Below are 16,210 nucleotides of genomic sequence, written 5' to 3'. Positions count from 1 at the left end.
GTGTCTCCGGAGAGAAGAGGTCTGCGGGGCCCCTCACCCCACCACACCTCCACCCTGAGACTCCACTCCCCTCTGCCTGCGCTATTTTCAGAAGGAAAACTGACACCTGCCTCGGGGGTCATCCCGCACCCCCCCCAGCCTAAATATAGCATGGTGAGGTGGCAGGAGGGTGTCCCCGGGTCGGGGTGTTTCCTGCTCCTCACCATCCCAGCCAGGGCGACACCCAAGGCCGCTCCAGTTATTTATTAGGGGGCGGGAAGGGCCACTACCCAGGCTTTGAGTGTGTGTTCAGGTCAACTCTCAGGCTTCTCCACACTTCCCAGTCCCTAAACACCCAATACATCCCGCCACATAGCAGGAAGAATCTAGCTTCTAACTTCTAGTCCTGGAGGGGATAGTAGGTGTGAAGTTTCCAGAGTGACTGGGAAACAGTCTCTGTCCCCCTATCTCCAGGTCTCTGTCCCCCATCTCTCTGGGTCTCTGTCCCCCAATCTCTCTGGGTCTCTGTCCCCCTCTCTCTCTGGGTCTCTGTCCCCCAATCTCTCTGGGTCTCTGTTCCCCTCTCTCTCTGGGTCTCTGTCCCCCCCGGGTCTCTGTCCCTCCATTTCTCTGGGTCTCTGTTCCCCTCTCTCTCTGGGTCTCTGTCCTCTTCTCTCTCTGGGTCTCTGTTCCCCTCTCTCTCTGGGTCTCTGTCCCTCTCTCTCTCTGGGTCTCTGTCCCCCAATCTCTCTGGGTCTCTGTCCCCCTCTCTCTCTGGGTCTCTGTCCCTCCATCTCTCTGGGTCTCTGTTCCCCTGTCTCTGTGGGTCTCTGTCCCCTTCTCTCTCTGGGTCTCTGTTCCCTTCTCTCTCTGGGTCTCTGTCCCCCCCCGGGTCTCTGTCCCCCCATCTCTCTGGGTCTCTGTCCCCCACTTTCTGGGTCCCAGTTTTCTTCTCTCTGGTTATCTGTCCACCCTCTCTGGGTCCCAGTCTCCTCTCTGAGTCTCTGGCATCCTCTCTGTTGGGGTCACTGTCTGCTTCCCTCTCCCCTCGTGGGGGCCTCTGTCCCCACTCCTCGCCATCTGCCCTCTTCCCCCTCGCCTTTGGCTTCCTCTCTTTTGCTCTGAGCCCCTCCTCCCTCCCGGGCCTGGGTTCCTCTCTGAGTCTTCTCTTTGGGTCTCTGTGTTGGAGTCCACCTTGTCTCTTGTCACTGTGAGGTCCGTCTCCATTCTGTCCCTAAATGTGGCTTTCTCTCCATTTCAAAGACGAGTGACTCCCTAAAGCTCCTATTCGTTTCAACCATGATCAAACTCTTTCTACCATCTGTACCTTCATCTCTTTAGCTGCATGAAAAGGGACTCAGATGAAACCGGGGCTTTCCACGTGAATTCCTGCACTGCATTTTGAGTTGCTGAGAGGGGGCGTGTTCTCCTCCAACCATTCCCCTTCTGATGCTTCCCACTGGTGTCTCTAAGGAAGATTTATTTGACCCCAAAAAGGGGTGGGTAGGGCTAAAAATAACAACAACACTCTAAACCACTGGATAGGTTTTAATAAATTAATCCAAGTAAAGAACTTTGTGCCAAAGGAAGCCCTATATGTGTTTGATTTCAACCTTCCTCCTCCTCCTCCTCCCTTAAATGCCCTTTGAGCTCTGAAAGACTTCTGAAAATGTTCAGCCTTGTGACCTTGGGTAACACGTGCTCCTCTGAGCCTCAGTTTCCCTGTCTGTAAGAAAGGAGTCTATGGGACTCAGGAGGACCCGTGTGTCCCAGCAAGCTGATGGGGACATGTGAAGCAGACAGACAGCCTGCCTGGCCCCTGGGGACAAGCTGTGAGACCTTGGGAAGCCACTCCTCTGCTCTGAGACTCAGGTTTCTCCCCGGGAAAACAGAGTGAGGCACCCAGCTTGTCTGACAGCCTTCCTGAGCTGAGGGGAGGGTGGGCTACACGCCTGGTTTAGGGTCACTCTGTGATTCTATGGAACAGAGACTGTGCGTTACTCTTGGGTTCAGGGGCACCAACTTTCTGTGCCTTTTTTTGTCTTTCTTTCTTTCTTTTTTTCTTTTTCTTTTTCTTTTTTTTTTTTTTTGAGACTGAGTCTTGCTCTGTCACCAGGCTGGAGTTCAGTGGCAGGATCTCAGCTCACTGCAACTTCCACCTCTCAGGTTCAGGTGATTCTCCTGGCTCAGCCTCCCAAGTAGCTGGGACTACAGGCATGTGCCACCATGCCCAGCTAATTTTAGTATTTTTTAGTAGAGACGGGGTTTCACCATGTTGGCCAGGATAGTCTCGATCTCTTGACCTTGTGATCCGCCCGCCTCGGCCTCCCAAAGCACTGGGATTACAGGCGTGAGCCACCGCTCCCGCCTTTTCTGTCTTTTTCTATTTTGGTTCTCTTTCCCTGAGACTCTGTTGATGTGTCTCCAACTCTGGTAACCTGACACTGCCCTCTGGGTCTCTATCCCCCGACTCTTTTTGTTTGTTTGTTTGTTGAGATGGGGTCTCGCTCTGTCCCCCAGGCTGGAGTGCAGCAGTGCAATCTTGGCTCAATGAAGCCTCTACCTCTCAGGCTCAAGGGATCCTCCCGCCTCAGCTTCCTGAGTGGCTGGGATCACAGGCATACACCACCACACTCAGCTAATTTTTGTATTTTTTTGTAGAGATAGAGTCTCACCATGTTGCCCAGGCTGGTCTTGAACTCCTGGCCTCAAGCAATCCCCCTTCCTTGGCCTCCCAGAGTGCTGGGATTAGAGGCGTGAGCCACTTCACCCGGCTTCTATCCCCAGCTCTCGGTCTCTGTCCCCTTCCCACTCTGCATTTCTGTTCCCCTCTTCTGCGTCTCTGCTCTACCCCCTCCAGGTCCTTGTCTCCCTCTCCCTGAGTCTCTGTTCCTCTGCCTGGGGTCTCTGTCTCTCTGGGTTTCCATCTCTTCCTCTTTCTGGGCCTCTGTCCCTCACCTGGTCTCTCTCCCTATCATTTTGGTTGTGTCGCTCTATCATGTCTGAACAGAGTGCAGTTTTCTCCCCCTCTCCCCCTTCCCTTGGGGCTCTGAGCTCCACGTCTGAGTGTAAGACTGTAGGGGAGAATAGGGTGAACGGCACAACGAAGTGGATGTGGATAAACGGGGGGAGCATCCACCTCTTCCTAGTTCACCCCGATCACCTCTGATGAACCCCCAAACCCATGGATACAGAATGCAGTCCCACCTCCTGCAGTGAGCTGGGGAGCCAGCTCAGTACATCTCCCACAGCCCTCGCCACTGCATTTGCTCCCTGATATATGATGCTCCCCCGCTGCTATTACCTTTGGGTCCTGGTGCTACCACGAAACCCAAAACAACCCAATGTAGCCCTATGGAACTCATTCACACAGTCCAACTCAACCCAGCTTCCTATAGGACTCACGTAGTGATACAACTCAGTGGAACTCAACTCAACATGGCCCTATGAGATTGAAACAGTGGCGTGACCCAACTGAACAGACCTTACAAGGCTCATAGGATTGTACAGTTCAACACAACTTAACTCCCTGTGGCCTTGAAAGACGTCCAGCCACACACCTCTGCACAATTCAGCCCAACAGAACCCTACAAGATGCATTCGGTCATACACACGTAACCCAATGTGACCTAGAAAGCTCAAATTCTATCACTTGACTCTTCACATTTCTACATGACTCACAAGTTCACAGAACCTAAAATAACATGGCCCTAGAAGAACCACAAAGCTGCACAATCTCCACCACGTCTCAACGAAACTTAGCACCACGCCTGACCGCACAATCTCAATGATGCCATGAGGGGCCATCTAACTTGACCCACAATGGCCCCAGGGGACCCACCAAACCACAGAATCCCACCCAATGCAGCCGGAAAACACTCACCCAGACTCACAACCCAACCAAACCCAACATCGACCCAGGAAACTCACAAAATGATATGCCCAAATCTACCTCGACACCACCCCACAAGGCTCCACGAGCTTTGCACAACTCAGTGTCATTTGAACCCACCAAGTCTTCATCAACACGACACAACTCACTGCCATTCGCTGCTGCTTAAGGAGGTGCCCACAGGAGCTACTGAACCATACCATCCAAGACCCAGCAAGACTCAGCGTTCTCCCACTCATTACCACTTAACCTAGCTCTTCCTAAACCCAATCCCCTCCCACAAGCCTTTCCCTCCACCCTGCCCTCCCTCCCTCCCTCTAAGGAGGTGTGAGGTCCCGCAGACCTCAACTGTCCCTCACACTTCGGTGACCAGGTGTTTCCCTGGGGGCGCCCAGAGTGGAGGTGGCAGCTCAGGTACCTCCGCATCCACCAGCCCCCCATTGACCTTGCCCTCCAATGGGCCACAGGGCTGCGTGTCCACGTGGCTGTACATCCCGGCCTCTTCACCCTCTGTCTCCCGGTGATAAAAGTAGCTGAAATTGGAGACAATGACGGGCACGGGCAGGGAAATGGTCAGCACGCCGGCAATGGCGCACAGAGAGCCCACGATCTTGCCACCCACAGTGACGGGTGCCATGTCTCCATAGCCGACTGTAGTCATAGTGACCACTGCCCACCAGAAGGACTCCGGGATGCTAGTGAAATGGGAGTCCGCCCGGTCGACTTCGGCAAAGTAGACCGCGCTGGAAAAGAGGACCACACCGATGAAGAGGAAAAAGATGAGGAGGCCCAGCTCACGCATGGAGGCCCGAAGCGTCTGGCCCAAGATCTGCAGGCCCTTGGAGTGCCGGGACAGCTTGAAGATGCGGAAGACACGCACCAATCGGATGACTCTCAGGATGGCCAGTGACATGGCCGGCTGGCCCACCCCTCGCTGCCGGGCCAGCTCAGTGCCCAGCGCCACGAAGTAGGGAAGGATAGCCACGAAATCGATGAGGTTCATCACGTTCTTGAAGAAGATCGCCTTGCTTGGACAAGCCAGGAGGCGCACCAGCAGCTCGAAGGAGAACCAGCAAATGCACAGCGTCTCCACCACGAAGAACGGGTCGTTGAAGGGCAGGCGGGGCGCATTTCCAGGCACTAGGCCGGAGCCATTCAGCCGAGCCGGGAACTGCAGGGAGGAAAGTGTTTAGGGAGGGCCCAGCCAGGGCTGGGATGCTGGGAGAGCCTTAATCGTCGTTTAAATACCCAACTCCTCTTTACACATTGGTCAGTAGCCGCTGCACCGATGTCCCCAGTGACCTGGTTGTCCCAGACTTCCTCCCAGGACCCCAGGGATCGTCCCTGGATGAACTTTCTGGTTTCCTGACCTGCTGGTGGCTGGAGAGGTGCTCCCTGCCCCTTCATGCGTGGGAACTTATGTCTGAGTAGGGTGCAACCTCTTCTCTCCCGAAGTCCCACCTCCAGTGTTGATGTTCTAGATGGGGAGGGTCCCTGCCCTGGCCCCACCACCTTGTGCCTAGCTATTCCTTGCCTTCCCCAACCCAAGCCCAGATTATAACGCTTAAAGACCGTCTTTACGTCCAGATGCAGTGGCTCACGCCTGTAATCCCAGCACTTTGGGAGGCCGAGGCAGGAGGATCACCTGAGGTCAGGAGTTCGAGACCAGCCTGGCCAGGATGGTAAAACTCTGTCTCTACTAAAAATACAAGAATTAACTGGGCGTGGTGGCGTGCACCTGTAGTCCCAGCTACTCAGGAGGCTGAGGCAGGACAATCACTTGAACCCGGGAGGCGGGGGTGGCAGTGAGCTGAAGTCGCACCACTGCACTCCAGTCTGGGCGACAGAGTGAGACTCCCTCTCAAAAAACAACCACAAAAAAAGACCTTCTCTGCAAGCCAAGCCCTAGGCCCCTCCTCTGGCCCCTCAGCCCGGCTTTCCTTCCATGGATTCCTGCTACTCTTGCCCCTTGGGCTCCAGCACCCTCAGCAGCGTTCTCGGGGCCCGCCTTTCATCAACCCCAGCCCATCCTTCCCAGCTGCAGAGACCCCGGAGTTTTCAGGCTCTCCTTGGCCCCCTCAGCTCTAATTTTTAATGTTCCTGTCCTCCTACCCCTTGCACCAAGGGCCCTGCCCTCGGCACGCGGGGTTTCTCACCGACCTCAACCCCACCTTCTGACGGGGCAGGTGCTCGGACTGGGATCCTCAGGCGCCGCCTCCAGCCCACCCTGTCTTTGGCTGACCCACCCCTCGCAGCCCCTGGCCCCGCCTTATGATTGGCCAGGTCCCCCTGGACCCCGCCCATCTCCTCCCAAACCCCGCCCGTCTCCTCCCACGCCCCGCCTCTCACCGGGCCGGCTGCGGCCACCGCGGCGAGCCCCGGGCCGTCGCGGTCGTCGCGGAAGTCGGGCAGCGTCTCGAGGCAGAAGACGACGATGGAGACGAGGATGACCAGCACGGAGACCACGGCGAGCACGCGCGCGGCCTGCGAGCTCTCGGGGAACTCGAAGAGCAACCAGAGCTGGCGCGCGAAGGCGCGGCGGGGCAGGGGGCGCTCGGGGGGCACCGGGCAGCCCTCGTCCTCGCGCAGGCGCGCCAGGGCCGCCGCGCCCAGCCCGTAGAAGGCCACCTCCTCCAGGAAGACGTCCAGCGGCACGTGCGCCGGCCGCCGCAGCCGCCCGCCCGACTGGTAGTAGTAGAGCACCGCGTCGAAGCTGGGCCGGTGCCGGTCGAAGAAGTACTCGCGGCGCGCGTCGTCGTAGAAGCGGCCGCGGCGCGCGGGGTCCCCGAGCAGCGTGTCCGGGAAGCGACCCAGCGTGCGCGCCCGGGTCTCGAAGCGCAGCCCCGCCACGTTGAGCACCAGCCGCTCGCAGCAGCCGCACGGCGGCGGGCACCGCGGCTCCATGGCGCGCGCAGCCCCGGCGACCCGCGAACGGACGTGTGGCCCCGATGCCCGGCCCGGTGCGGCCCCGCCTCGGCCGCCGCCGCCGCCGCCGCCGCCCCAGCCCCAGCCCGGTGTCCGGTGTCCGCGCGTAAAAATAGACCGGCAGGGCGGCCAGGGCGCGGGGGAGGGGGCGCCGTGACCCCGGCGGGGCGGAGGGCGACAGGGCGACCGCGCGCCCTCTGCCGGGACACCCGCCCTACCCCGCCGCCGCCGCCCGCTCGGGATCTGCGTCTTTCCCTCCCCGGGGTCCCCTTTCCCTCCGTCCCTCTGCCGCCAGGATCCTGTCTGCCTCTCTCCGGGTTTCCGTGTGCGTGTGTCTCGTCTCTTTTTATGAGAATCTGAGCCCTCGGTTGCAGTCGCCTGTTTTTTCTTTTTCTTTTTTAGAGACACAGTTTCTTTTTTTTTTCCCCCCCTTTTTTTAATTTTTTTTTTTTTTAAGACGGGGTTTCACCATATTGATCAGGCTGGTCTTGAACTACCGACATCAGGTGATCCGCCCGCCTTGGCCTCCAAAGTGCTTGGATTACAGGCGTGAGCCGCCACGCCCTGCCGGAGACACAGTTTCAATCTGTCGCCCAGGCTGCAGTGCAGTGGCGCGATCTCGGCTCACTGCCGCAACCTCTGCCTCCTGGGCTCAAGCGATTCTTCTGCCTCAGCCTCCCGAGTAGCTGGGATTACAGGCGCCACCACGCGCAGCTAATTTGTGTGTGTGTGTGTGTGTGTGTGTGTGTGTTTTAGTAGACATGTTGGCCAGGCAGGTCTCGAACTCCTGTCCTCAAGTTATCTGCCCGTCTTGGCCTTCCAAAGTGCTGTGATTGCAGGCGTGAGCCACCGCGCCCTGCCTGGAGTCGCCTGTTTGCAGCTCTGTCTCTCACTCTTGTGTGCCTGTGTCCGGCTATGTCTCCTCTGGGGTGTATCTGGGTTGTCTCTGTTGGGATGTATCTCTGAGTATCTCTGTGGGTCATTTATTTATGAGATTCGTCGTTCTGGGGGCCTCTGGTTGGGTCCCTCTACCAGCCTCTGCGTCTTGGTCTCCGTCTTTATTTTGACTCTTGGTCTATCTCCGTTTATCTCTTGTCTCTCTGCGTCTCTTTGCTCATTACCTCTTAGCCCTCCATGTCTCTGTCTCGGGGTTCCTCTGCCGCTCCCCTTTGGGTCTCCCCCTAGCGTCTCTAGAGGACTTAGGATCTCGAGAGTCATATCTCTGAATCTCTCCCTGACCATCACTCCAGGTCAGTCCCGCCACAGTCCCGGTGGCCGTCCCGTCCCAGGGTCACTCTGGCAGCTGTAAACCACTGAGTATGTGCACGCACGCCCCATTCTCTCCCCAGAGTTGGCCCCAAAGTCTCCACCTGGATTTTACGCAAGACATTCTGAGACCCAGTGGGGCCTGAGCTGGGCTGTGACTCGCCAAGGAGGCTGGGCTGGACTGCAATGGGCAGGGGTTGGGAGTGTGGGCCGGGGAGATGCCACAGGGTCATTCTCAGGAACCGAAGGGCGCAGAGACGAGACGGTAGCCTTCTGGCCACTGGTGTCCGGTGACACTACGTAAAAATAGCCCCATCAAGTGGACTTGGGGGAAGTGGAGGGGATTGGTCATCGCGCCTCCCGGGGAAGGGATCGCGGTTGCCCTCTGCTGGGGATGTGGAGAGAGGCACTAAGGGTTAGAACGCCCTGCTGATCCTGGCCCTCATTCTCTTCCTGTTTTCCTTCCTTCCCTCCTTCCTTGCTTCTTTCTTTTCTTTGTTCTTTTGTTTGTTTCTTTCTTTTTCTTCCTTTCTTCCCTCCCTTTTTCCTTCCTTTTGTTTTTGTGACAGAGTCTTGCACAGTCACTCAGACTGGAGTGCAGTGGTGTGATCCCAGCTCACTGCAACCTCCACCTCCCGATTCAAGCTATTCTGCCTCCACCTCCTGAGTAGCTGGGATTAGAGGCTCCCACCACCATACCCAGCTAATTATTACATTTTTCGTAGAGACGGGGTTTCGCCACGTTGGCTGGGCTGGTCTCAAACTCCTCACCTCAAGGGATCCGCCACCTCAGCCTCTCAAAAGTGCTGGGATTACAGGTTTAAGTCATCACGCTGGCCTTTTCTTTCCTTCCTTCCTTCCTTCCCCCCCGCCCCCAGTCTGTTGCCCAGGCTGGAGTGCAGTGGCACAATCTCGACTCACTGCAGCCTCAACTTTCTGGGCTCAAATGATCCTCCCACCTCAGCCTTCTAAGTAGCTGAGGCTATAGGTGTAAGCCACCATGCATGGCTATTTTTGGTAATTTTTCTATAGGTGGAGTCTTGCTGTGTTGCCCAGGCTGGTCTCCTACTCCTGAGCTCAGCCAATTCACCATACTAGGCTTCTCGAAGTGCTGGGATTACAGGTGTAAGCCACCCCACCGTACCTACTCTTTCTGATTCCCTGGATTTCTGTGTCCCCCCCTTCCCCCAGGTGTCTCTTCCCCCTGTATGGGTCTGTTTCCATTTGTTTCATGGTCTTTGACCTTCCCTGTCTCTGATCTCTGTCCCCCACCTTTCTGGTCTCTGTCTCCTATTTTCTCCCATTCTTCTTCTTCTTCTTTTTTTTTTTTTTTAGACCGAGTCTGCCTTTGTCACCAGGCTGGAGTGCAGTGGCGTGATCTCAGCTTACTGTAGCCTCTGCCTTTTGGGTTCAAGTGATTCTCCTCCCTCAGCCTCCTGAGTAGCTGGGATTACAGGCACCCACCACCATACCTGGCTAACTTTCGTATTTTTTAGTAGAGATGGGGTTTCACCATGTTAGGCTGGTCTCTAACTCCTGACCTTATGATCCATCCTCCTCAACCTCCCAAAGTGAGCCACCATGCCCAGCCAAGGTGACACTTTTCTGCTCAAGAAGTTAGAACAAAATTTAAAAGGTAGGCCAGGCCCAATGGCTCACTCCTGTAATCCCAGCACTTTGGGAGGCTGAGATGGGCGGATCGCCTGAGGTCAGGAGTTCGAGACCAGCCTGGCCAACATGATGAAACCCCATCTCTAATCAAAATATAAAAATTAGCTGGGCAGGGTAGCATACACCTGTAATCCCAGCTACTCTGGAGGCTGGGGCGGGAGAATTGCCTGAACCTGGGAAGCAGAGGTTGCAGTGAGCTAAGATTGTGCCACTGCACTCCAACCTGGGTGATGGAATGAGATTCTGTCACAAAAAAAAAAAAAAAAAAAAAAAAAAGGCTGGGTACTGGTACTTGGGAGGCTGAGGTGGAAGAATCCTTTGATCCGAGGAAGTCAAGGCTGCAGTGAGCTATGATCACGCCAATGCACTGCAGCCTGGGTGACAGAGCAAGACCCTGTCTCAAAAAAATTAGAAATAAAAAGTTGGGCCGGGTGCGGTGGCTCACGCCTGTAATCCCAGCACTTTGGGAGTCTGAGGTGGGTGGATCACAAGGTCAAGAGATTGAGACCATCCTGGTCAACATGGTGAAACCCCGTCTCTACTAAAAATACAAAAAATTAGCTGGGCATGGTGGCGCGTGCCTGTAATCCCAGCTACTCAGGAGGCTGAGGCAGGAGAATTGCCTGAACCCAGGAGGCGGAGGTTGCTGTGAGCCGAGATTACGCCATTGCACTCCAGCCTGGGTAACAAAAGTGAAACTCCGTCTCCAAAAAAAAAAGAAATAAAAAGTTAAGGCTTATGAGTTAGGGAGATTATCTTGGATTATTTGGGTGGATCCACTGTAATCCTAACAGTCTTTTTTTTTTTTCCAACCCAGGCAATGCTGAAGAAATTTTTTTTTTTTCCTAACAGTCTTTAAAAGTGGGATGCAAGGGCCGGGTGTGGTGACTCACGCCTGTAATCCAAGCACTTTGGAGGCCAAGGTGGGCAGATCACCTGACGTCGGGCTTTCAAGACCAGCCTGACCAACGTGGTGAAACCTTGTCCTTAATATTAAAAAAAAAAAAAAAAAAAAAAGTGGGATGCAGGGCCGGGCGCGGTGGCTCACGCCTGTAATCCCAGCACTTTGGGAGGCCCAGGTAGGTGGATCACGTGGTCAGGAGTTCGAGATCAGACTGGCCAATATGGTGAAACCCCGTCTCTAATAAAAAATACAAAAATTAGCCGGTCGTGGTGGCGCATGCCTGTAATCCCAGCTACTTGGGAGGCGGAGCCAGGAGAATCACTTGAACGAAGGAGGCGGAGGTTGCAGTGAGCTGAGATCACACCACTGCGCTCCATCCTGGGTGACAGAGGGAGATGCAGTCAAGAAAAAAAAAAAAAACAGATGAGAGGACAGACATAGAGGTCAGAGAGGAGAGGATGTCATGCTGCTGGCTGTGAAGACTCAGGAACAGCCATGAGCCAAGGAATGGGGGCGGCTTCCTGAAGCTTGAAAAGGCAAAAAAAAAAAAAAAAAAGGCAAAGAAACAGATTCCAGATTCTCCCCTGGGGGCCTCCAGAAAAAACAGTCCTGCCACCCCGTTTTGGATTTCTGACCGCTAAATCATATTCTAATAAACTTGTGTTGTTTTAAACCACTAAGTTCCTGGTAAGGTTGTTATAGCAGCAACAAGAAAAAATAATACACAGACTCTCCCATTCTGAGTTATCATAGCATTTGTTTTATTTTTTAAAATTTATTATCATTATTTTTTTGAGACCGTCTTCCTCTGTTGCCCAGGCTGGAGTGCAGTGGCTCAATCTTGGCTCACTGCAACCTCTGCCTTCCAGGTTAAAGCAGTTCTCCTGCCTCAGCCTCCTGAGTAGCTGGGATTACAGGCACCTGCCACCATGCCTGGCTAACTTTTTGTATTTTTAGTAGAGACAGGGTTTCACCATGTTGGCCAGGCTGTTCTGGAGCTCCTGACCTCAGGTGATCCGTCCACCTCAGCCTCTCAGAGTGCTGGGATTACAGGCATGAGCTACTGTGCTGTGCCTGTTTTGTTTTGTTTTGACTTTTAACTAGTTTTAGCTTTATGGAAGAGTTGCAAAGATAGTACAGACATTTCTTAAGTATCCATCTTCCGGGTTCCCCAAATGTTAGAATGTTGTATTGCTTTGGCACATTTATTAAAGCTAAGACATTGGCCGGGCACGGTGGCTCACGCCTGTAATCCAAGTACTCTGGGAGGCCGAGGCGGGTGGATCATGAGGTCAGGAGTTCAAGATCAACCTGACCAATACGGTGAAACCCCGTCTTTACTAAAAATAAAAAATTAGCCAGGCATGGTGGTGCAAGCCTGTAGTCCCAGCTATTTGGGAGGCTGAGGCAGGAGAATCACCTGAGCCCAAGCGGTGGAGGTTGCAGTGAGCTGAGATCATGCCACTGCCCTCCAGCCTGGGCGACAGAGCAAGACTCCATCTAAAAAAAAAGCAAAAAACCTAAGACATTGGGGTGACACAATACTTTTGACAACATGGCAGATTTCACTGGGATTTTGTTCCCGCGACCTTCTCTTTCCCATGCCAGGCTGTGGTCTGGGATACGTTGCATTTGGTCGTCAGGCCTCCTTAGTCTTCTGCAATCTGTGATAGTTTGTTACCTGTTCCTTGTCTTTCATGATCTAGAAATTTAAGATTACTAGTCAGTTGTTTTGTAGACTGTCTCTTGATTTGCGTTCCTCTGATCTTTTATCTTGTTTAGATTGAGGTTATAGTTTTGTGGGGTGGGGGTAGACAGAATGCCACAGAGAGGCATTGCTGCTCTCATTACATCATCCTGGGGGGGGGGGGTGTGATGTCCATATGCCATATCACTGGTGATGTTAACATTTTTTTCTTGAGACAAAGTCTCACACTGTCACCCAGGCTGGAGTGCAGTGGCACAATCGCAGCTCACTGTAGCCTTGACCTCCCAGGCTCAAACAGATCCTCCCACCCCAGACTCCCAAGTAGCTGGGACTATAGATGTGAGTCACCACACCCAGCTAATTTAAACCTTTTTTTAAATTTTATTTTGAGATGGAGTTTCACTCTTGTTTCCCAGGCTGGAGTGCAATGGTGTGATCTCAGCTCACTGCAACCTCTGCATCCCGGGTTCAAGTGATTCTCCTGCCTCAGCCTCCCAAGTAGCTGGGCTTACAGGCACTCACCACCACTCCCAGCTATTTTAGTAGAGACAGGGTTTCACCATGTTGGCCAGGTTGGTCTTGAACTCCTGGCCTCAAGTGATCTGCCCGCCTCTGCCTCCCAAAGTGCTGCGATTACAGGCATCAGCCACTGCACCCAGCCCATGTCTTTTCCTTATAAATTGCCTGTCTCAGGTATTCCTTTCTTTCTTCTTTCTTCTTTTTTTATATTCGGTCTTCATAGAGATTGTTAAAAATTGCCAATGCCGCCGGGCGCGGTGGCTCAAGCCTGTAATCCCAGCACTTTGGGAGGCCGAGGCGGGTGGAACACGAGGTCGAGAGATCGAGACCATCCTGGTCAACATTGTGAAACTCCGTCTCTATTAATACAAAAAAATTAGCTGGGCACGGTGGCGCGTGCCTGTAATCCCAGCTACTCAGGAGGCTGAGGCAGGAGAATTGCCTGAACCCAGGAGGCGGAGGTTGCGGTGAGCCGAGATCGCGCCATTGCACTCCAGCCTGGGTAACAAGAGCGAGACTCCGTCTCAAAAAAAAAAAAAAAAAAAAAAATTGCCAATGCCGACTATATTGCAAGTCATCATGCTGAGGTATTGGGAAAAGTTTTCAATTAGCAATAATCGCGCCTCGGATAAACCTCATTGGCTACGATACTGCCGCTGCGCAAAGCTCAGGTATTCCATTCTAGCAATGTGAAATGGAAATTAGCACAGAAAATTAGCGGAGGGGTCATTGCTATAAAGATACCTGAAGATGTGGAAGCAGCTTTAGAACTGGGTAATGGGCAGAGGCGAGAAGAATTTGGAGGGCCAATAAGAAGTTAAGAACATGAGGGAAATTTTGGAACTTCTTAGATTGGTTAAATGGTTGTGATCAAAATGCTGACGGAAATGTGGAGAGTGAAATCTAGGCTGATGAAGCCCCAGGTGGAAATGAGGAATTGCTGGGAACTGGAGTAAAGGTCACCCGTGCTATAATCTAGCAAACAGCCTGGCCACACTGTATCCACACTCTAGGGATTTGTGGAAGATTGAACTAAGAATGATGACCTAGGGTCTCTAAGCTTCAGAGTGTTCAAGTAGTGATGTGGCAGCTTCTAACAGCCTGTGAGCAGATACAGGAGTAAAGACATGACTTACAGCTGGAATTTATAATTAAAAGGGTGCCAGGCATGGTGGCTCAGCTGGATGTGGTGGCTCATGCCTGTAATCCCGGCACTTTGGGAGGCCGAGGCAGGTGGATCACTTGAGGTCAGGAGTTCAAGATCAGCCTGGCCAACATGGTGAAACTCTGTCTCTACTAAAAATACAAAAATCAGCCAGGAATGGTGGCGGGTGCCTGTAATCCCAGCTACTTTGGAGGCTGAGGCAGGAAAATCGCTTGAACCCAGTAGGTGGAGGTTGCAATGAGCTGAGATCGTAACACTGTACTCCAGCCTGGGCAACATAGTGAGACTTTGTCTCAAAAAAGGAAAAAAAAGGGCCGGCACAGTGGCTCATGCCTGTAATCTCAGCACTTTGGGAGGCCGATGTGGGCGGATTATGAAGTCAGGAGTTCGAGACCATCCTGGCCAACACGCTGAAACCCCGTCTGTACTAAAAATATAAAAATTAGCTGGGAGTAGTGGCACGTGCCTATAGTCCCAGCTACACGGGAGGCTGAGGCAGAAGAATTGCTTGAACCCAGGAGGTGGAGGTTACAGTGAGTTGAGATCACACCACTGCACTCCAGCCTGGGTGACAAAGCAAGGCTGTCTCAAAAAAAAAAAAAAAAAAAAAAAGGGAGGGAAGCAATCAGACTCTGTGGCATGTGGCGTGTGCCTGTAGTCCTAGCTACTTGGAGGCTGAGGCGGGAGGATTGTTTGAGCACAGGAGTTCTGGGCTGTAGTGTGTTATGCTGACTGATGTAGGGAGCCAGCCCCACACCCCACCCGTGGGTACCCCGAGTTCAGTGGCGACAAAGGAATTAGAAAAAGACAGATTAGGAGAGAAAGCGGGACCAGGGTAGCATCACTTTTTTACTGGAGGCAGTGAAGGCCCCGAGCTCTGGTTTCCACACTATTTACTGGACACAATCACTATTATCTGTAGTGCAAGTGGCAGGGTGAATCGGTGAAGGGAGGCTGTGCATCAAACATAAAATTGTTAACAGTGGTGGTTCATGTGAGTTTCTCAAGAGCTAAAAGCCTATGCTTACCAATAGACAGTGTAGCTGGTGGGCCGACAAGTCTGGTTACTTTGTAATGCTACAAAAGGGGCTTAAAGCCCTTGAGCATGTTATGTACTGTTACAGAGTCAAGGTCACTCTGCACCTGGAACAAGAAGGCTTGGGGAAGTTTGCCTCCCCAGAGGCCTGGCAGTTTGCTGCGGTTTACTGTTCCCAGCACTTGCAGCCATTTTATGGAGGCACTCTGTGAGCCCTCCCTCCGTTGCCGTTCCCCTCAACAACTGGGTGTCCATACTAAGTGTGGCTTCAAAATGGTAACCTCCCAGGAGCAGGAGACTACCAGGTTGCCTGGCAAGGGGTGAACTAGCCTAAGGCTGGAAATGGAGCAGGTCAAAACTCCCATATTGATCAGGAGTGGGATCATGGCAGTGAATAGCCACTATACACCGCCTGGGTGACACATGAATAGCCACTGCACACCTGCCTTGGTGACACAGTGAAACCCTGTCTCTGGAAAATAAATAAATACATAAATAGGAAGCAGCACAGCAGAGAAGTCTGGAAAAGTCACAAACTGGCAATGTGGAAGAGAAGGAAGAGCATTTTTTTTTTTTTTGAGATAGAGTCTCGCTCTGTAGCCTGGGCTGGAGTGCAGTGGTGTGATCTTAACTCACTGCAACCTCCATCTCCCGGGTCCTGGTTCAAGCAATTCTCCTACCTCAGCTTCCCAAGTAGCTGGGATTACAGGCATGAGCTGCCATGCTCAGCTCATTTTTGTATTCTTTAGTAGAGACAGGGTTTCATCATGTTGGCCAGTCTGGTCTTGAACTCCTGACCTCATGATTCGCTCACCTCGGCCTCCCAAAGTGTTAGGATTACAGGTATGAGCCAATGCACTTGGCATTTTTCTTTTTCTTTTTCTGTTTTTTTTTTTTGAGACTGAGCCTCGATTTGTCGCCCAGGCTGGAGTGCAATGGCACGATCTCAGCTCACTGCAATCTCTGCCTCCTAGGTTCAAGCGATTCTCCTGCCTCAGCCTCCTGAGTAGCTGGCCTTTTTCTTGAAAATTAGTCATTTGAATTTTGCAATAATTTCTGTAGTTATTAAACTGGCTATTGAATCCATCCACAAAACTTAAAATGCAATACTTAACAACAGGGCCTTAAATAAAATAAATGCCAGC

At 53.0% G+C, this 16,210-nt stretch overlaps 1 protein-coding gene and 1 non-coding gene across 2 annotated transcripts; both read right to left on the bottom strand.

Annotated features, from left to right (window-relative positions):
• Positions 1 to 4,220: 4,220 nt before the first annotated feature.
• Positions 4,221 to 6,790, bottom strand: KCNA7 (potassium voltage-gated channel subfamily A member 7). The gene is made up of 2 exons (XM_064380674.1): positions 6,221 to 6,790; positions 4,221 to 5,042 (listed from the first exon to the last, which is right to left on the bottom strand). The coding sequence occupies exons 1-2, from the start codon at positions 6,773 to 6,775 to the stop codon at positions 4,227 to 4,229; spliced, it is 1,371 nt and encodes a 456-aa protein (XP_064236744.1). The 5' UTR covers positions 6,776 to 6,790; the 3' UTR covers positions 4,221 to 4,226.
• A 6,596-nt stretch (positions 6,791 to 13,386) lies between these two features.
• Positions 13,387 to 13,532, bottom strand: LOC135276901 (U4 spliceosomal RNA). The gene has a single exon (XR_010344452.1). It is a non-coding gene; the product is annotated as a U4 spliceosomal RNA (small nuclear RNA).
• Positions 13,533 to 16,210: the final 2,678 nt, after the last annotated feature.

This window comes from Aotus nancymaae, unplaced genomic scaffold (assembly GCF_030222135.1).
Source record: "Aotus nancymaae isolate 86718 unplaced genomic scaffold, 86718_ANA_hifiasm-v0.15.2.pri h1tg000028l, whole genome shotgun sequence".
NCBI classification, from domain to species: Eukaryota; Metazoa; Chordata; class Mammalia; order Primates; family Aotidae; genus Aotus; species Aotus nancymaae.
This window is presented reverse-complemented; position numbering and strand designations above follow the sequence as displayed.

Excerpts from the sequence above, each read along its gene's own strand:
- KCNA7 (XM_064380674.1), bottom strand. The coding sequence starts at position 6,775 with ATGGAGCCGCGGTGCCCGCCGCCGTGCGGCTGCTGCGAGCGGCTGGTG. Across the intron at positions 5,043-6,220 it reads CGGTGGCCGCAGCCGGCCCG|TTCCCGGCTCGGCTGAATGG; the intron begins GTGAGAGGCGGG and ends TCCTCCCTGCAG.